The sequence below is a fragment of the Trachymyrmex cornetzi genome, unplaced genomic scaffold (assembly GCF_001594075.2).
Source record: "Trachymyrmex cornetzi isolate Tcor2-1 unplaced genomic scaffold, Tcor1.1 scaffold97, whole genome shotgun sequence".
NCBI lineage: Eukaryota > Metazoa > Arthropoda > Insecta > Hymenoptera > Formicidae > Trachymyrmex > Trachymyrmex cornetzi.
Window position 1 is genome coordinate 681,839 of NW_017300322.1, and position 22,675 is coordinate 704,513.

The 22,675-nt window shown below is 30.8% G+C and overlaps 1 protein-coding gene across 2 annotated transcripts in view; it reads right to left on the reverse strand.

Annotated features, from left to right (window-relative positions):
• Positions 1-420: 420 nt before the first annotated feature.
• LOC108769935 (uncharacterized) overlaps positions 421-22,675 on the reverse strand; it is a 135,211-nt gene continuing 112,956 nt past the window's right edge. For both annotated transcript variants that reach the window (XM_018521159.1, XM_018521158.1), the window contains exons 5-7: positions 12,145-12,215; positions 2,370-2,645; positions 421-1,314 (exon numbers count right to left, since the gene is read on the reverse strand). In XM_018521159.1, coding sequence (XP_018376661.1) covers positions 1,195-1,314; positions 2,370-2,645; positions 12,145-12,215 — 467 coding nt within the window. In that variant the 3' untranslated portion in view covers positions 421-1,194. The remainder of the gene's footprint in view (positions 1,315-2,369; positions 2,646-12,144; positions 12,216-22,675) is intronic.

Sequence of the window (22,675 nt, forward strand, 5' to 3'; positions counted from 1 at the left end):
CGTTACATCGCTTACAATTACACGTTGCGAGAGGTCTCCTCAACCTTTTTGTTAATTATTTCACAGAAATCTCATTTATATGTATAACAAATAGAAAATTCATCTAGATTTTGCTTTGTAATGCACTCGTTTCAGCGCCGTGCACGTTTTGGTTGAGAAAACCTACTCGCCATATTATTACTCGCGTCTCCTCAACTCAACGTAGAGTTCTCAGTAGGAGGGGGTTCATTTTAGAAAACTTAATCGAACACATATTCAACTGCGTGACATACATGTAAAGTCTATACATAACGTCGTGCGAAATTATTTTCATCGCCTGGACCATCCTTTTATTCAGCTGCGCGCATTACTGTTCAACAATTGCATTTCGCTAGACTTAAGTAAATATTAATAATAAAACATGTAGTAAATATAATATGTATGTACCTATATGTGTATATACATACACAAACATATGTGTATGTATATAGACTTCATATACACCGCGCTTATCGGCGATCCGATTAGATAATACCGATACACTTATCCGATGATGGATGACCGAACGGGGTACGAATGCGGTGCGCAGGCTAATTATTAATTAGGATATCCTATTGTAAACTTTTTTGGCGCTGTTTTGGCATAATTTAAATTCGTCCGATTTTTGAGCCGTACTTCATCATCGTTTCTGAACTCAATTTTTGACAATACAAACGTGCGAGTCGTTGCGCCACTACTGTAATACAGAACAAATAATTTACAAAAACTTACTTCGCGTATGATATTATAAATTGATGGATATTTATATTGTATTATCATGAGACAAATGTGTTCGGATAATATCTGGATAATAATTCATATATCATGTATGAAGCCTGACGCATTTATCCGATGAACACAGTTGAGCAAATAATCGTACAAGAGTCAGATAAATTACTTGGCAAGAGAAAATACGTATAATATTTGCATAAACTCGATGGAGACTCGCGGAATGCAAAACAACGACTCAATTTTCCTGTTATCCGGTATTCGATCTCCATTGTATTATCGTTGCCGCACTGGTTTCAGTCTCGCTAATTTTTGCTTTTAACGCGAATGTTGTGCAATTTTCGGAAGATATTGACAAGTCGACGTCATCATCTTCTTCTGGAACGTATGGCAGAGCGGGCTAACAAGGGGCCGATTTTTTCGAAATCTTTGTCTATCGGTCGTTTGCTACTGTATGGAACACACAGTCAGATGATGCGATAGAGCGTGGTCCAATAGAATAGGGGTGCCTGCAGCCAGTTCTGCACCGGCGTCAGCACAATCGTCATCGCAATCAAAGTAGTTGCTCTGCAAGAAAAAATAGCGAGTATCATTAAATTGCAATAGTGCGATAGTGAAGTATTCGAATTTAATTCAACTGATCAATCGAATCCAAATATCAGTGTTATTAATAATATATTATTAATAAATTAATATATTTTTTTTTTATTATAAAATTATTTAATTCTTTACACACATAAGCATATAAAATATTTATTTCACGAGATATTTGTATTATTAACATATCTTAGCCTGTATATATTAATTTGAAAAGATTAATTAATGATTTTTAGCTTTTAGAGTAAAAATTTATTTATACATATATTGTTAACAAAAATTTTATAACTGACAAAGTTTATAGCTTTTACATTAACAATCTTACAATCTGATAGAATTATATAAATCAGAATTTTCAGACCGTAGCTAACGAACCTAGAAGTCAAAACGGAGTAGTAAAAAAAGTTCGTTCCGCGACGAGTAATCCATAACAGAATTGTCCAATTAGTACACAAACTAGCCAATATCAACTTTATTTGTGTGAATACAGTTGACATTATTTTGTTTGCGGCAACCACATACACGATGTAATTGCCTTACAAGGAAAAAGAATAGACTGTGAATATTAATTAAATCCGATATTTCTTGATCGATTAATATTTCCAATAAAATACTATATTGTCAATTTGCAATATGGCTGGCATGTAGTGTTTACAAGTAAATGCGACAAGCTGTACGAGAGATACCTTGTAAAAAAATCTTTTAAAAGTGAAATGACTTTTGTCACAAATTTTGCTACGTAATGTTTTGTTAAATATAAAAATTATGAGATTATATCGATTGATCTTTGTCGTATCTTCATTTATTCAAATAATCTCTAGTTGAATCAGAGCTTTTAAGGCATAAACTGCAAATTATAAATTTATTGACAAATTTTATTTAAAGTAATGATATTTTAAATAATCAATATATCAAGTTTGATATACCGTGTATTATGATGCCCATACATAATAAAAGATTATAAAAAATTATAGTAGAGCATAATGTATATGTTGTCATGTTGAACATTAATAATAAATGATTACCTGGCAATCGATGCACCGGCAACTATCGGTCAGTGAGCAAGTGAGGCCAAGGATCTCGACAGCTTCCTTATAAAGTTCGGCGCTCGACTTCCGCCGTCTTGGCGGTGACGTGGGTGCACTGACTGTGCCGGTGCCCGATGGTCTCCTGCTACTCTTCAACCTTGACGAGGACTCTCGAGACAATGAGGAGGTTGACGTTGATCCCCTTGGCCGATTGTCGCTCGTGAGTAACGCTCGACCTGCCGGAGATGCGAACAGCTGCAGCATGTCCATGTCCTGTGGTCATATATTTAATAATTAGACGTTACACACTTGCGACATTATATTGCGCATTATATGTCCAATATATGAATCTCATGATATACAAGATTAATAATAAATTATAATAGAATTATATTTTTTATTATACAAATTTACGCATGTAAAAAAGATATTATGCATATATCAAAGTTATATCATATATAAGTTTTTTTTTACTTATTTTATGAACTTTAAGCAATTTCAATAATAATTTAAAATCTTAATCACATTTCTTAAAAAATGTATTTAAAATGCGTTTAATTGTGAAAAATATGTACCATATAATACGATTTTGTATTACATGAATTACAGTGCACCACAAAACTTGTTAAAAATACTGCTTGTTATAGAATCAAAGAATACTATGTACCTAACAGAATAATACTTTCAACGCGGATTTCCTTTCCAAGGATTTTATTCGTTTTGGAAGGACCTCATTCGCAACACACCCTCAGGCAAAAGACTTTTCTAATAACACAGCATAGGCGCTAGGAATATTATTACAATAAAAAACGCGCTGTATTTCAGAGATGGAAGAGATGTTATTAAAGTTGTTACGTTAAACGTTCAATCTATCCATGAATATTATTTTTCATTTACTTTCTACAATAAAAATGTATAAGGCTAAAATCTCATAATGATATCTTCTTAAAAGCAGAAGTTATTAAAATTTCGTTATTAGAGGAGATTGTATGTATGAATATCTCATTTTTTGTTTTATATTTTAATAGTAGTCTTCTCGATGCATCTTTGCAAATATGTAAAGCAGAAATTTTACTATATTTCTTCACCACGCTTGTTAGTCTTTTTTTTTTTAAGTTTGAGATATATACTTTGAAACTTTAATATAACGTACTATTAAAATTGCACGGTTGTGCACCGAATATTCGCTCGCATCTTTTATTTCAAACTGTTCTTGTAACAATCAAACTTTTATATTTAAAGAAAAAATGTAGTCGTACACAATCTGTCCTCATTTCTTATAGTTAGAAATAAATTGCAGGCACATCATGAATATGGTACTACGTGCGATGTTTTCCAAGGGAAAACTTTTCATGCGTAAAATAAAGGGATGTACTGAAAGCCCAAACGTAGACTTGAATGATGATGATTTAGAGAGCGATTTTCTTAATTACAAGCGGATCATTAAAAATTGCTGCTAAAACGAACATATTCACGAAATAAACGTGCTTCTTTATTGTAGGTGCCTGAATCGTTTCACTGGAAGAAAATAATTGGGAGCACGAATAATTGAATTCAACTTGAAAAGTTGAAGAATTTCAAACGAAGATATCTCAATTCCCATCTTAGACGTGAACAATTTTCCACTTTTGCGAAACTTCGCAATTCTTGCGCAAGTACTGTTCCATCCGTGCGTCGGAAAAACCATAATTACGCCGACTTGCTTCTGCGCTTTAGCCATTATCTAGCTATGCTCAATGCTTGCTTACTCGTATTTTCGTTGGAAAGACTTTTCATCGAGTTTACTGAAAATCTCATTTAAACTAGTTACGATCAACGAAACCGGGACGAAGCAGCGCGGTTTTAAAAGCATTTTCAATGCGTAGATCGCCGCTTGCAAGTTGCTACACATTGTGAACTTTCGCTGAAAATGTAAGATACACTTTTGGCGAATGCAACGAGTTTCGTCTACGAGCACGGTCGAAGCAGCTTAAGCTGTTCGCTTAATGTATCTCAACTTACGAAGGGTTTAAGGAGAGAGATGGAAGTCCCCGTAAAATCCAGCAGGATGCTACATAATGCAACTGGAATTCGTTAAATTATTTTATTCAATCAAATTTCGTAGAACCTACTAAAGAAGAGAACATAATAAATTCTTGAAGTAATCTCATTGTCAATATATATATGAGCTATAATATAATTAAGTAATCTTACGGTCAAGTATAAATTATTTAATTGAATCAACTGACTCAATGTTAATTACAAAAGTTATATCATTGAAAGAGTACGAAAAATCATGTTAATAGAATTTATATATATTGCTATATCTGTAATTTTATCACAGAAAAAATGTTACGGTTGCTACAACCGGGAATAATGATAATTTTCGCCCATCAATATATATGGTTGTGATAACCGTAAGATGGGCATATCTTTACAGTCATAACCGTTAAGATATGCCAATCTTATGGTTATCACAATCGTACTATAGTTCTTATATCCAAAAAATGTATCGATGGGCGACTTTTGGTCGTGGCAAACATAGTCGGTTTTTCCGTGATATTAAATATTATATGTACAGAAATTAATATCACAGATTTTATAAAAAATTAAATATATTAATAATATGATTAAAGTATATATCGCTCTCTATAAATTTTATTAATTTAATTTAATATTATAAACTGTGAGCTGGCATTCAATTTTGATTAATAATAATAAACCAGATTTAATTGCATTGTGCTGGTTCATGGCAAAACATACTCGAGAAAGTCACTCAAGCGATTCCTTTGTCAGTAGGAAACGCATCTTTGTCCTTTCATTGTGTAGAGTCTCAGAGAAATGCTATTAGTGCAACTTTAACGAGATACATTACTGTCGCAAGAAACTTCAATAGAGGCATACAATTATCATTTAGTGTTGTTTATCGCGTCTGGACGGAATCATAATTGATCATAATTTAATTTAAAATATTTGATATTATATGTTAATATCTCATGCAGCAAAGCAGAAAGCACACGTTATATCTATTTGATAATGCCTGTATTTCACTAAAAAATCACGTAATAATATGAAATAATAAACTTTTTTACAATATAATATATATAATATTATGCAAAATATTATTGTATATTATACAAATTTATAATCACAATTTTTATAGAAATATCATTAATTCGCGCAGCAAATATTTCAATATTAATGTATTCGAAAAAAATTTGCTGATTGGAAAAAAGCTGAGATATTGTAACAAATTTTTATAAGCAGATTTAAAAAGTTGCTACACAATCATCCTTTTATGATTCAAAGTTTCCATCTTTTCCCATTTCCAATGTTATTCAGTATGGAAGACAGATGAAAGCAATGCTCTTAATCGCGACCGATCAATTCTGCGCGAGTCTCCGTGTTGAGCGATTATATCCCGAGAAACAAAAACTTTTTCTTTGACTATAGTCATTTTTCTTTTCTATGAGCACGATCTTTATCATATTCAAGGGCGATATCTGACAAGAACGCCATCTTCAAGACGGTTGACGAACAAAAGAGGTCGATGGAAAATGGTAAAGAGATCAAATGGTGAACGATAACAAGCGCCAAGCTGATTCGATGTATCTAGTGTACAGGGGAAGACAGCATCCCAGGTCGATCCCTCGGGACGCATATCCTTTCGGTCTTAGTATTTTCTGCTGCGAGCGAACTTTTCTCGAATCCTTCAACGCTGATAGATAACCAGGTCGAAAGGGCGGACTTGGATAGAACGACTGACGAAGACTTTTTGCCGCGAGGAACAGGATTTTGCGGAGAGAGTTTATGCAATGGGGAAAGAAATAATTTTTACCTGAGGTTGAAAAATGTACTGCAAGATATAGCCCCCTCTGTAAAATATATTATCCATTATATTTCTTCTCACAAAGATCGAGTGGAGAAATATCTCATTTGAACGAATCCGCAGATAATTATATAAATTACAAAATAAGTAACGTGTTGAATAGTAAATAAAATTTGTTTTTTTTTTAAATACCCTTGATTTCTTCTGTTCCAATTTTTGCAAAATAGAGTTCAGAAATATCCCATTTGGACATCTCTTTACAATTAATGAAATAATTATACAAATTAAAAAATAGATAACATATTGCACAGCAAAAAAACATACATCTTTTTAAGATACTTTTAATCTTTTCTGCTCCAATTCTCTTGTTAATAAGGTCTCGTTATTTTTACTTGTTGATTTTTATTGATGACAATGTATATTATCAATCTGCTGAAATACTTTTATATATATATATATATATATGCGCATCATTAAAATAAAATCCATTAAATTCCTTATATATTAAAATTGAGAATTTAGCTATCCATGAAAATTGAATTTTAGCATGCTTTAAATTAGCTTTGAATATTGATTAGAGGTAAGCGTAGTTTATCGATTAGCCGCTGGAAAATTGGGTAAATCAAGGGTTGCTAGTAATAAGTAGATTATAAGTGAGCAATCCGATTTATATATGCCGAGTAAGTTAACAAATCATTTTAATTATCAACTCATGAATTAGGAATTAATTCTAGCCAAGAGAAAAAAGCTAGAAAAGATACAAAGTAAAGCAAAATCAACTCTGTGGCTTATCGGTCAGAATTAATTTTATAGTAACTATATACACATAAATATCGACTCATATTGTAATTGTTGTCGCTGCGTCATCATTCAGCAAATACATTTGCTTTAATGAAAAAATATTTTTTAATTTACAAAACGATATAACAGAGAATAAATTTTTCGTTTGTGTATTGATCAGCGTTACGCATTAAACTGAAAATATGAAAATTGTAATAATGGAAGTGATACCAACAATCCCATATTAACAAAAATAGCTTTACGTTTCCTCCCGTTCCCGTTAATGTGCATCATTTTTTCAACTGTCGAATCGGTATCGTTATATCAACATTTTATATCGCATAAAGCTATCATTCGTTAGCGTTCGTAGAATCTCCGGATTTATGAAACGTGTTTAATGCCGTATTATTTTACGATTTAATTCCCTCGTGTGCAAGTATTAAATATTTCCGGTGCAAATCTGCGTCATTAAACAGCAAATGTGTATCATCATATAAACATATACAGCTCGCAGGCTTTCCAGATTCTTCCTTTGGAATTATCGTTTATCACTCTGCCATAGAATATCAGCGGTAATATTCAACTACATTTTGCTCGTCCAGGAAAGGTAATTCGCCCATGTTGTTAATTTCCCTTGTAACCCCCTTGTCAACAGGAACCATTGAGGGCAGCTGCTAATGAAGAGAACCCATCTAATTAAGTTAATTAATACCGACAGGAGCTCTATAGGAAACTTTCGATAAAGAGGTGAAAATGGGAGGAGGAGAAGGTCACACAAGCGCGTACACGGCAAGGATGATTTGCGTAACAGGATAATTATGTCGGTTTCATCGTACCGATGGGCGGGTAATAGGAGAACATTGTTCGCCAGGGATATTTAGCCCAGGATTAATACCGACGAGGCGATATCATGCGCTTATGCGGTCAGATTAATAGAGTACGTCCATGGCAAAATCTACTTTTATTGAAACTGGGATTTTTATTAAGCCCCCTTAAACCGAGCACGCGTTTCGCCAGCGGCGATGGTAATCCCGCTTCTTTGTGTTCCACGGAAACGATAATTGTCACGTACGAATGGGAAAGGTATCATCCGTGGTGGTCTACTGAATCGTTAACAATAAATTAAGCAAAGGAATTCTAGTAAAAAATTTATTTGTGATTATAATAATATAATTGATTGGAGTATATTCACTCAAAAAGTTCTAAGTTTAAGTAATTTTTTTCTTGAATACAATAATATAACAAGTAATATATGTTTACATTTAATAAATATTTACTTGTAGTAAAGAAATGTTTACTTGGAAAGTTTGGAACTATTCAAGAAAAAATTACATAGATTTACAAAACTTTTTTTCAATGTCATTTAACTAGTCCTGATAAAAATGTATACAGTTTTTTTTAGATATTCATCCAGTTATTGTTTAGTTTTATTCTCATTATAACAATATTATGTAGGAAATGGACAAAAACTTGATAAGAGTTTTTACTAGAGTGGCTGAAACAGTTTTCTGAAAATATATGCAACTTCCATATACACTTGTCTAGTTATTGTTTAAATTAATAGATTATTATTGATTATAAAGTATTGCGTCCATATATTATCTTATTTTTGTTTAGTAAATGGTTCAGGTTTTGAGCATTTTTTATGCGCAGTACTGAAGGCAAAGCGTTACATCTTGATTGGGATTCAAGTAGTTTTACTTCTAGTTACTAAATAGAATTAATATAACTGTTCAAAATACGCTGTTCAAAAAATACATGAAATTTTTACCGGCGAGTTTTTACTGTTGAACGGAATGGTCATATAAATTAAATTAAATCAATAAAATAAAATAGAATGGCTAACATATATCATGTATGTTTCAACTGAAAAAATAAAGTCTACAACATAATTGTAAATTTATTATATAAAGTATTCGATCAAAGTATTCGATAAAACATAATCTAATGGAAATATAGATTTATAATAACGACTGAAATAGAGATAAATCCATTTTGATATATTTTCGTAAAACGCATAAAAACAACGCGTGCAATGGTGCGTAAAAAGGGTTTTAATTGACACAAGCGACATTCGCTTAATTAATGCGTTTTTCCACGCTTTGATAAGCGAATCGCTTCGATGTGTATCGTATACCGTAAATTGCGAGGTGTTCCTTTTCCTCTCTTTTTTTTTGTTGTCGCATACGCGATGTTCAAATAATTGCAGGAAATCGCTTGAGAGCGCTACATATTCGTGTCCTGCCGCGATTTCACGCTAATGCAAATTACTAAACGAAATTACTAAAGCTAGTGCGTGAGTTCAAACGAATACACTTTCATTGGAAACAAAATGCTTTTCGCATTAATTACCATATCATGAGGCACGTTTAGTACTCTGCAACATCTGCGGGGCATTCCCAAATGTATTGTGATTTCATGATTGTTAAATCATATTATTACTGATAGATTATCCGAATAATAACATATCGGTGGCATCACTGCGCTGATCAACTTTATATTAATTTATACGTTCACAAATGCGCGTTTGTGCATGATTTGTAAACGCGATTACGATAGGCATCATTCTGATTTTCTAATTATTATGATAACAACTGTTTTGCGGATGATACATACAACGCACATACAAAATGTCGCATAAATGTTTCAAAATTGTTAGAACTGGCATAATAGAGGAAACTGTATGCGCACGCAATAAAATAAACACAAGAATTGTACAATGTTTCACTTTATTACATAAAACGACTCAGATATTTTAGCGGAAAGAGTAATATCTTTTCAGAGAAAAACATAAGCAAGAGAAAAATATGTTAAACTATCCAACATTAATGATGCAATAATATTTCTGTCTGTATGATTATACGGTTTAAGAAATAAAATGATTTCGTGGAATTTTTTAAAACTGATCTTAACAGATATTGGGAGTGACTCTAAATAAAATAAAAAAATATCTGAAAAATACAATGTTTCCTTTGGCTTATAATATATCTTTTTTTGTTATATATTTGGCAAGAATCTTATACAAATTGTTATAATAAATCATGTAATTTATATTAATTTTATTTGTAGAATAATATGTATCTGATAAAATAATATCTTACTCATGTTGTATTAATTTATTCGTTACATAAATAATTGCAATGGCTTTTATGTTCGACAATGAATACTAATTTAACAATAACAGTAACAGTTAATTATGCGTTTATTTATCACAACAGTTCCTATTCCATATGCATTATGGCGATTAACATTATCTACGAACACAAGCGCATGCAAATATTGTAAACCTATCTGATGGACGCTATCCAGATTTACGTGTGCTTGTACATATATTCAAAAATACAAACTATTCAAAAATATTATTTAATAAAGATCATTTATTATTAAATACTTTGGAATAATAATAAAATTCATGGTTTATTTTACATATAAAAATTTTGAAATTCGAAATTTATACGTTACTTTAAATTATATATAATTGGTACCGAAGTCGACATGTATTTTATTAATTTAATGAAAATTTAGTTTAATAAATAGCAATTAAATACTATTGTCATTATTCATAAGACTGTGTGTTAAATACTATTGTCATTATTCATAAGTCACTAACGTGACTTTTGCAAATTAAAGTTACACGATTGTTTGACGTAATATTACGTTACGAATATTGAATTAATCGGTTATTGTGATTGAGATCTATGTGTTATTATGCATCGAGCAGCGCATAGTTTGGTTATGCAATTATAACAATAATTAATGGGTCTAATCGAGAATCGCATATCCATTAGGACGTGGAATAATGGTATTGAATAATTGCTTATTTTGTGCAAAGAGGACTGAATTTTCCTGAATTGCACGCATATTCGAATTATTGTGTTCAGATAATCAGTTGTTATCGCAGCATGTATGATCCATTTTACAATTAGATGAGGTAATATTTTACAACGCATTTTGAATTATTCCTATGTTTACGTTATCGCCGTTATTTAGTCCGTTTACCACTTTGACGGTAGAACTCTACGTGATTACGACAATAATAGTTACACCAAATGATGCATTCAGCAGCAACGTTCGCGGTTAACGGTCTGATTACGTATTGTAATACACGCGTTGATGTCTTGTTTGCCGAATTAATTCTCTTCAAATATATGCGCGTAAGTTAAGCCGCAATAATCACTTTGTAATGAACTAAGAAAGTTATTAATTCATATATACAGTACATATTCGTAATATTTCGTAATGTCACTATTTATGTAAATTATATTCCAAATATTTCAAGTATTTTAAGTATTCCAACTATTTTAAATATTTGGAATATTTATTTCCATCACTTTCATTATTCTCTGGCAATATTTGTAAATAGAAAGATAGAAATAAGGTGGTTACGGAATAGATGGTAGGTTATAAAATATCATAATATTTTGTACAATTTTGAATGCGTTCTAGAAGCAATCGTCAAAATTACTTTTTCACAGCCTGTTGAGATGTTAACGTTATAGCCACTGATTAAAAGTGTTTACTATATTGTCGTAAAAACTGTATTTCAGTTTTGAAAGAACCAAATAGTTTTATAGATATAATTTTAAAACTATTTATGTAATTTTTCAGATTTTATATATAATATTTCACCAGAATGAGAAATTTTATAAAATAAGAAATTTTAGAAATCTTAGAATATTTCAAAATTTGCATATTTATATGAAAAATTCTAAAAAAGATGTAAATTTTCTCAGTACTTCTGAAAAATATTTCAATTTGTATAAAAAAGTGCAATTTCCTAATAACTTATGAAATTATTCATAAATTCTGAAAATTATAAAATTTACATAAAAATTACATGAAAATTCTTAGAAAAATTTTCATCGAGGCAGTTTTTTGTATATTTTTATTTACTGTACAGTTTTTATTACGTTCATTCTATTTACATTTGAAGAACTTCTGCCTATACCTAGTATAATTCGTATATAATATTCTATGGCTAACAAACTTGTATGAAAAATAATCACGTCACATAAATATTTGGTTAGTTATTTCAATAAAACAAAATATTCCACAACTCCTTCCCTTCCTTTAGTTAAAAATATGTGGTCAGCGATAATGTAATGGAAAGCAACCCCGGATCATGAGAGGGATCGCAATAACAGCTGTACCTAAGTGGTCCATTACGTGCCGAATTGTACTCACCGGCAAGGATTCAGGCGTGTGGTCCAGCACGTATATGCTATTTGTGTATCCGTACAGCATCGTGTCCAGATCTGAAACCCAAGGAGAGCAAGCAGAACATTAAATTGGATCAAACCAGTCGCAAGCCGTGCGGCACACTAATGCGCCAGTAATACCCGCGTGTACTCACACTCGTGGCTGCGTCACCGCAGTATTCTAATTTACGCTGGATGCACCGTAGCACAGAGGAAAGCAATTTCCTAACACGGCCACGACATGAGAACACGCTCTCAAATTCCCAACGTCCTCTCCTTACTACTCAGTGCGTTTCCTTCAAGACTTGGCGAGTCGCTCTAACATTATCTTACGACAACATTGCGTTTAACTTAGTTCAATGTTTACGTACATAGAACTTTCTTGTTACTACATTACATTACGTTATGCTATATTATATCACCCTAGTGCACTTTGCAGTTCTATTTGATTGTTTGAAAATAAGTATATCTGTTTCTGAATGAGATAAGTAAATAATCGATACTATCGTTAGATAGTAATACAGTAAATAATTGATATAAATTGGCCATTTTTTCAATTTACATAAATTTACACCTACATAATTTTTTATACATAATTTTATACATATTACATATGTATTTTTGTATACGCCAATTATTTTAATAATGACAAAACTGATATAATCTTTCGATAAAATAATTTCTTACAGAAGAGTTCACCTGAATATGATTTATCGAAGCTACACGTTGATTGTAAATAAATAACGTTGACACAATAATCATCGAAAAGTTAACGAGTTTTTCCGCATCGTAGCTTCAATGGAAAAAAATTATTATCGACGGTGAATAATAGAATAGTAGTAAAAGTGTTGTTGTAACATGTATATATATTTGTAAAAAATTTAATAGCGAGATAGCGATCAATTGCACAGTCAGAGAACCAATGTTTCCATCGATACAAAATTTAATGACCCAATCATGTGAATCAAAATACCACATAAACTCAGCCATAAATTTATATTGTTAATGAATTCCTGTTTTGCGGTCACAGTGTTGACAAGATAATATAAATGATAATATTAAAAGCATGTTATAGGTATATTTAATATTCAAAGATAAATAAAAATACTTCTCTCATCTAATAATTAAATTAATTATAATTATTATGCAATTTATATAACGTAATTTAATTATTTCTATACTACATATGAACGTGATTAAGTTTTCAATTAATTAATTGTAAAGAAAATCGTAAAGATGTTTTCTGTCTGATTAGTGACAGCTTTCTCTTCTTCCACATCTCTAAGCTACAATTCAGATGCATTTCTTGAAGAAATCGTTGCAAGATTTCATAAGCAATATTCTGAAAAGATTACTGAATATTCAGACAGTTGTATTTATGGTGCAATATGACATACCGATATATCCTATCGATTTATGAATCGGAAACTTGATACTAGCGAATATAAGTTCTCAAAAATTATTGCGCTATATTTTCCGAATGGATGAGAGGCACTTGAGACTTTGATAGCGATTCATTTCGATATAAAAGTTCTCAACCTTCAACTTCGTCTATTATATTGCATTCGCGTACCGTCCAAACGAATATACAGGAACCAATCGAATTCAGCGATGGTTGATTTCCGATGAAACGCGACGACTCGCTATTTCTATGCCTCTTTATTGAAGAATATGCTGTACATCACATTATTTCAACGTTTGGTGGGAATTTCAATTTACGAGGATGGCATTTCGTTATCAAAAGGTATTCGTACAAAACATAGGATCACTTTGAGGCCATTGGATGCTCCAGACTGACAGAATTTCTCGCAGCAGTTTAAGCTGCTTTAGAAGAACAAGCGTATATAAAGTTAAATATTTTCGAATGAAGAAAGATTATTTTGTATTGGATTTAATTTGCTTAAAATAAAAAAGAAATTTAGATAAATATTACATGCAAAGATAGATTTATTACCTCGTAATACAATAATAATTTGCTTGGAAAATAGTTAATAATAATAATTTTTACTCCATCAAGCATCTGTAATTTATTTCAGAATTCAAGAAAAATTATTTCTAATTTTATATAACATGAAAAATATTTAAGAAAAAGATATAAGATATATATAAAATAAAATAAGAAAAAGAATCCTATTTTCAAATACGCAAATTTGCAATACATTTTTTTAGTTCTATAAATTACGCGCGATTTGATTTGTTGGACTTGAAATGCAATCATAAACTGAAGTTAAAAATAACATCTCAAATTATAATCGTTAATTTAATAATAATACTAATAAAAACATTATAAAAGATACTACGAAGAATACATATGATTATTATTATTAAGCACCAAGATTCGTTTCGACCACAAATAAAATTGTTTTTCTTATTTGATTTATTCTCATCGATTTATTCTCATCGAATTTCCATTTATAATATGTAAAATATATAAAAGATGTTTAAAAATATAAAACACATGTAAAATCATACATAAAAATAAACAGTATATAAAATTATAAGTAGAATTTTATTCTCTAAAATCTGTCGCAAATTACAGATTTATTTGAGCTTTAAGAGATACAAAATGTACATATGTCAAATGTAGGTTTGTGGTCCATTTTGCGTGATGTTTGCAGAAACACGAAAACATGTAAATTAAGATTCATGAATAAGCATAATTGGGATTTGACACCGGAAATCGTTTCGAAATTCAATTTCATCAGGATATTTAATCGTACAAGCACAACGCATGATAACGTTACGCTGTGCGTATTCGATGATAGAGAATTTGCGCAGAACGCTCGACGAGAGATAGATTTATTGTTTCTGATTCATCTAGACTCATCTCGTCAGAGTGATCGAAATTGCTTGACCAAAAACCAATCCCTCGTAAAAGCTGTGAAAGATTTTATTTCCATGATAACGCTGTGTGAATAGACAATATTGCCACAATCAACGTTGGTGGACCATTCATGTACAGAATCGTTAAATGTAAAAACTATTGTCAAAGAAGAAAAGATGACAATAACAAAGATTCAATTTTTAATTTAAAAAAATTTGATTTATTAAAAATGCCAAATTATGAAAATAGAAATTTCATGTATTTATCAGATTTATCGACTCAATATTTAAAATATTTAAAATTTCGATTGCTCTATGAATATTAAGCGAGTGCTAATTTTCATGGCAGTAAAATTATAAGCATATACATATTTCTAAAAACACACAGGGTTTCAGCGGAATTCGATCTAAGACTTGTGAGATGGTAACTTTACATGCTAATGTCGCTAATCCTGAGCTAAAATCGCACGCATGTGTAGACAATTTAGAATTCGACTGTTATTCGATTTTTCGTATAAATTATTAGGTGCATCTAAAAGCATGACCGCTCACTGAGCGATCAGTAAGCTCTTGCATCTGATTGGTAATTTTTATTAGATCTAAAAATATAGACTAAACAGGTACAGTCAGGGCCTAAAAAGTTACAACACTTTTATCTTTTTAAAAAAGGTAAAAAAGGCGCTAAGAATATATGTGCTTCTCGATCGAATAAAACCTAAGTGTCCAATCCAAATAATAATAGTTTTTTTTTATTTTTGTTGAAGATTTTCTTATTTTAACTCAAGTAATAACACACACAGCTTTAATTTTCTGTTAAAAATTACTCCTCGAAAAAACTAATGTACTAAATGAAAAATTAAAACCCAAATGCTACAACGTATTAACTAATCATGTTAAATTCTATTAAATTAAAAAATAAAATCCAAGTGATATTATCTTTGTTATTTACTTAACATATATAACTCTAATGACATGTATCATTTATATAGATTGGCTGCTGCTTTTCCGCTTTCTGGTTTTCAAGGTGTGAACACGCCTTAAAAGAGCACGGCCGAGACACTACCGTGTCTCCAGATTCAGATCCTAAAATTAATTTTTCAAACAAACAAAAATAACCGTAACCAAAATCTAAGAGAAAACGTATATAGAATGTTTATTTCTAGGATTGTAGGATAAAAATTAATACATTATCGACAAACAAAATTATTGAATTAAAAGGTTTATTAATTTAATGTTCGTATAAAACGTTTATTCTATTGATAACTTATCAATATGTATAAAATCAACATATTATATAAAAATTATTTAAAATAACTTTACAATAATAGACATAACATAATTTGAGAATATTTTATACTTTGTGGTTTATAATATATCACGATGTATGGCTTGGCTGGAATGTACATGGACTACGCAGACAGAGACACAGCGAAAGAGGCGGAAATACAAAGCTGCGGTGCATACAATGGCACTCCGAATTGCGTCTATAAACCGCATCGCCATTGCATACCACAAATATCGAAATTGTTTCACGCCACTGATATATGTGTTCCTCCATCTCCCATATTCTTCGCGCATCGTGAACTGTAATCGACTATAACCCCTATGGCGTCAGTTATGGCCGGTTTTCCTTATACCCTGTTAGCCAATACATTTACGTGATAGTTCTATTAAAATCTTTCGACGTTAAATTACTGCATTTAACTTGTATTATAACAAGTTAAATGCAATAATTTACGATTTTGCTAAAGTATTAAAAAATTTAGCTAGAAAATAATTTCGTTAAACCATTATAATAATTACGTAGAAATCTTGAGCACGATGAGCAATACTACAAAAGATTTTCATATGTAGTAATCAGTTAGAGTTTCCAACAAAATTATTTTAATGGCCTAACAAAATTATTTTCAGATCTGAATCCGGTTAAATTTTTTAATACTTCATCAAAATCGTGTATTTTTGTCGTTGTTATCTTTGAATATTAAGGACTTGTCAATTATTTTTCAAAAGAATGAAGCTATTCTCTCTCGGCTGCGAAAGTTGACTGTTAGTCTTAGAAAAGAATATTGTGAGTGATTGTAGTATATACGAAACTACGTCCATTCGATGCAGCAGTATACCATGAATATGTCACGAGAAATGTGTGTGCAACATCGAGCCAATCTTGACAAATCTCCTTATGTTACATGATAGACGACAGATGTGACATGGCTGAAGCTAACGTTTGTTGCGTCACGCGCGGCGTATGCCCTCGTTTTTTGCACGAGACAAATATGTCCTATATTTAGAATTAGACTTTGACCAATTTTTAACATGGAATTGCACTAGCGGAGAAAATATCGTGAACTGCAACAAAACAATCGTTCAATTGCTATGGTAGAGTTTGACCGTAAAAAATAGAACGAGCCATTCGTATTTGTGACAGGAATCGAGAATTGATCTATCGAGTTATTTAGAAAATTCTCTCCACGCGAGAGATTATTGAATTCACAGATTCCTATTGTCACCTCTCGATTTTTTCAAAACAGAGAGATAGAGAGAAAGAGAGAGGGAGAGGGGAGAGGAAGAGAGAGAGAGAGAGAGAGAGAGAGAGAGAGAGAGAGAGAGAGAGAGAGAGAGAGTCAAACAATGCAGATTGAGAATTTGAGAAGATAACATATTGCAAATAGTTATTTGTAAAGTAAAAAAAATAAAAAAATAAAATATCTCTACATTAAAATAGAAAAAAAACTTTTGTTTTACTTTTCCGTAATAAAATTTATAAATTGCTCTTTTAAAAAATATTTAAAAATATATCAAACCTTATATGGATGTTGTCCATCGAAGCATAAAAAAATCGAAATGAGTACGCAGTACGCACTAGACGGCGGGAATTTATTGCTAATTACTCTTCTATGTCGAATTATTCAACTACGAATGCGTTTATCATAGATTTATCGCTATTATTTTTATTCTCCCTTGCGAATACCTGGCTAAATGTATGCAGATATTCGAATAATCGCGATATGATATGAAAAATATGATTTATGGCTACTAATCGCCACGAGATATCTGATCCTTCCAGATAAGAACCGAAAATAAAACTTCGGTCTGATATAGGTACATATATTGATTTATAAAAAATTAATTAAATATTAAATATATTAATTCATTACTAAAAAAATATTTGTTATATTATTTTATAATTAATATTTCATTATTAAATATTTTGATCACAAGAATTTATAATAATCAAAATATTAAACGAAACGTAGCAATAAATATACCTTTCTTCATCTATCACTTTTTCATGTTATAATTTATAATTTTATAATATACATTAATAATAGTTTAATTCTAATAATAATTTTCCTCTCTCTCAATTCCTATATGAAGATAAGACTGATTATTTTAGTCATAATTCAGTTTCAAAGAATTCATAATTATAGACAGTAATTACAGCTAGGTGTTCCACAAGTTCGAATTTAATATTCTGCTCGATCACTAATTTAGCAACTTTACTGATTTGCAAAATACCATAATTAATCGACATTCAAATGCAGCGCAACAATAAATTCGATTATTATTACTATTCAATTGTGGCATTTTGCTCATAACAATAATGTTACTTATACAACAATGATTTACGCATAACACAAAAATAATTATTATTTTGATGCTTCATGATTTGACTCACTAAACTACATATGTATCATTAATGTATTATTGTATAACATTATTGAAAGAAATAAACTCTAAATAAATTGATTATATGTAGTGAAAATTAGTTATAAAACAAAAATTTTTACATAAAATTATTTACATAAAATACGTTATATTTGATTAGAATTGAATTCCAAGAAACTATTTCAGTGAAAGAAATGTGACATGATAATATTCTTTAATTTTTTAGGTTTTTGCCATTATTTTGAAATATTACTATCAAAATTCAGCTATCAAGATTGTTTCATTTTGTCCATTCCCAGAAATTCAGGTACATTTCAGCATTGACAGATCGATCACAGGATCGAAGTTCCACCAAGTCCAGGAAATCATGCTTGTCAACTGCGCGCACGTCGACGCCCGATGCAATTTCCGTACAATCAAACGGCAAACATGGATTCGTTATACGTTGCTCCGTCGCAACGTACCCTTGTAATTCCATATGCAAATTCTATGCTGCAAGCTCGAGCACGCCGTACCAGGAGATCGAATCAATATTGTACTAGAAAGGTCGGATGCTACGTCCAGCCAAATAATTCACGACCTTACGTATGTCGCAATCATCAGTGCGCCAAGAAATATGTCGAAAAGTAACATCTCATAATTTATAAATTTAGAATTTCAAGTCGTCACAAGACAAATGATCTCGCGAGTACAATTAAACTTTGCTTTATCTTATCAGTACTCTGTAAAGACTATAATATATTGCTAGAGAAATCCATTAGTCTTTTACCTTACTTTGTCGCGTAATGTTCATTACGTATTCATTGTACGTTTATCATTCAAACTAGTTAATTAAATAATCCCAAATGCGATATAAGGAGATTTTTATAGGGACACAAATTCTACGGATAATTTCTTGCAAATAGATTTAATAGATGAATCGCTTTTTCTATCAACTTTGTGAAGCGATTTATTTTATGTATAACGAGAAATTGATGTATAATTTTTCTAAAGTATTATTTTTCAGCATTCGGGACAAATCAATTCGCAAAATAAAATATTTGAAATTGATATAGATAGCTAACAGTAAGCAACATAGACTACGTTTACACGGACAACTTTAATCGGGTTTAATAACATCCGTAGTTATGAACTGGTCAATCATAACTATACCTCTGAAGAATGGAATGACTGTGATTAGTCAGTTTCCAACTACGAATGTTATTAAACCCGATTAAGGTTGTCTGTGTAAACGTAATCATAGAAGTCGCTGAAGCATGACGAGGCTTCCGGGTTTCCATGTATATTTATCTATCTAATCATGATCTGGACAACCGCAGAATCTGGTCGTTCATCTACATTAGTTAAATTATGGGCGTAACATTATGGATTATATTTGATATGACAACGAGGTAGGTTAAAGGTCAAATTACAGTTTGACATTTTAAAATTACGCTAGAACCGAGAGCTCAATAAAAAAAGTGTGCCTTTGCAGAAAATGTTTTTGTACTTTAAATAGATAACAGAAATGTCGAAAATCACAACATAAAACTGCGGAAAATGGCTTCTGCAAAAAAAAACCGTTCCATTGGGAAACCGTCGTTAAAAGTTGAAACACCAAAAAGAACACGATATGCGAAATTCGTTCGTGTAAAATACGAAATGTGAAAAAAAACTACCCATGCGTGATAACAGTTGGACAGTTTAAACTTTATGAACAAGCTACGTGGTAGAATTTTTTCAGCACAGATTATTCAATCTTTTCACACGCACACATGACACCCTTTGGATTCCAGATTAAGAGAGGTAGATTGTGGCGTTTAGTAATATCGCACAGTGAACAAATATTCGCGCGATGACGAACTTTATTGCACCGAGATACGTGCAGAGTTTTTGCCAGTCAATGCGCTTCGCGAGGAGTTGATAAACAGTCGTTGCTCGCGACCTGTTACTGAGCCATTTTTTGCACCCATTTAAACTGTCTCGCGCAAACGGCGATGCATAAAGTCGCCCGGGGTGTTTATCGGTAAGCACCGGGTATGCTTATAATTTATTTTATTTTTTTCGATTGTCTGTCACCTGCCCTTTTTCTTAAATCCATTTCGCAAAAATAATCCCTTCGTTAAGTGAGGATAATAGTAAATGCCAATAATTATGCTTCCGTTGAATTAGTTCATTAACGATAAGAATAAATATTTGTGCGTCGTATCTTATCCATTGTAAAATATTACGTATATTAAAGATGTACGATCATGTTTTAGTGCTGAATCGAATCAAATCAAATCATTGAAACGTAACTTCTAATTAACAACGTAATAATTATCGTAAAAATTAATTTTTAATATATAAATGATAAATATTAGAAGTATGCATTAATTTTAAAGGATTTTCAAAAGATGGTGTAACTAATACTATCGCATCGGGCCATATTGTTGCTACCTTCACATTCAAAGCACCATCATGTGGCTTTAGTTTTCCGTATGTGTCATTGTACCGAATTGCAAACAACATTATTTTTTTGACCATTGAATATGTCGAATTTTGTGCCAACATGCAATTTGCGGGAAGCTTTGCTTTTTTGCTTTCATTTGTATAAAAGTGCTGCTGAAAGTCAACGAATGCTGTCGGAAGCTTATGGTGATTATACTCCATCGATTTCAACATGTGAGTACTGGTTTCGACGCTATAAAAAAGGTGATTTTGACACGGGAGACAAGGAACGTCCGGGCCAGTCGAAAAAGTTTGAAGACTTTTTTCGACGTGGAATCCACCTATTACCAGAAAAATAGGAAAAAGTAGTGGCTAACAATTGACAATATTTTGAATGATCAATTTGGTAATCATTTTTTCACAACAAAACCATATTTTTACCAAAAAATCCTTTAAAATTAATGCATACTCCTAATAGATAATATATAGATAATAAATATATAATATATAAATAATAAAAAAGATTTCTATGTAAGAAAAATAATGTTAATTATATACTATTTTATTTATTAGTAAGAAATTTATTAGTAAAAAAAAATTTTTATAAGATTGGTAATATATATAATTCATATTCGAACTTCTTAGATTCAAAATTTTCGAATAGTTGGGATTCGAATCATAAAAATTCAAATTCCAATAGAATCGAATCTCTATATTTCTTGGAGTGAAACCTCTGAAAGAGTTAAAATACTATCACTATTAAAAAAGAGTAAACAATTTACATCATTGAATAAGAGTGGCAGATTTTCACTCTTTTTTAATATATTACAATATATTAACTCTTTTGGAATAAGATTTTACTCCACAAAATTTAGGAGAGATTGCCTGATTTTATTTGTATTTTAATAGTTTGTACATTTCTAATGAATAAATAAATATATAATTAAACAGTCAGATAATAATACGAGTACAACATATTGTACTCGCTTTACTTTTGAAGATTATGTATACGTATATTAATAGTAATTTTAATACTATATTATCAAACTTTATTGAAAAGCGCTTCTGCCGTGAAGCCAACATAACTATAGCCAAACTCAATTAATCTCCGTTTTCATTATATTTACTAGGTTTTAAAAACTCATTGATAAAGTCCAAGTCTTTATGAGATATGCTTCTCAAACTTATTTCGTAATTGACGTTTTTGACGAGATTTCTCGTTAGAATAAACTTCACTCACAAGAAGTAATATTACTTTACTAAACTTCTTCAATTTTTTAATTTCTTTTACACATTATGTATATTTCTTTAATTTATCATAGCTCTTTACTTATATATTTTTATGACAGTATATATTTTTTGGTCTTATGTATTCTCTATTTAACACATGTAGTAGATAAAATAAAATAATCTCCATATGGTAATATTTTATAGCTCAAAGCTTTCAACTTTAATAAAATTATTAATATAATAACACAATATTAATACTAAAAAAAAAATTTTTGTTAGATTTTTCAACTAATATAATTAGGTTTTTATTAAAACGACGTAAGGAAAAACGTAATGAATCTAGAAAATATATCTATCCGTTTATAGGCAACGTGTATTACTCTTAGCAA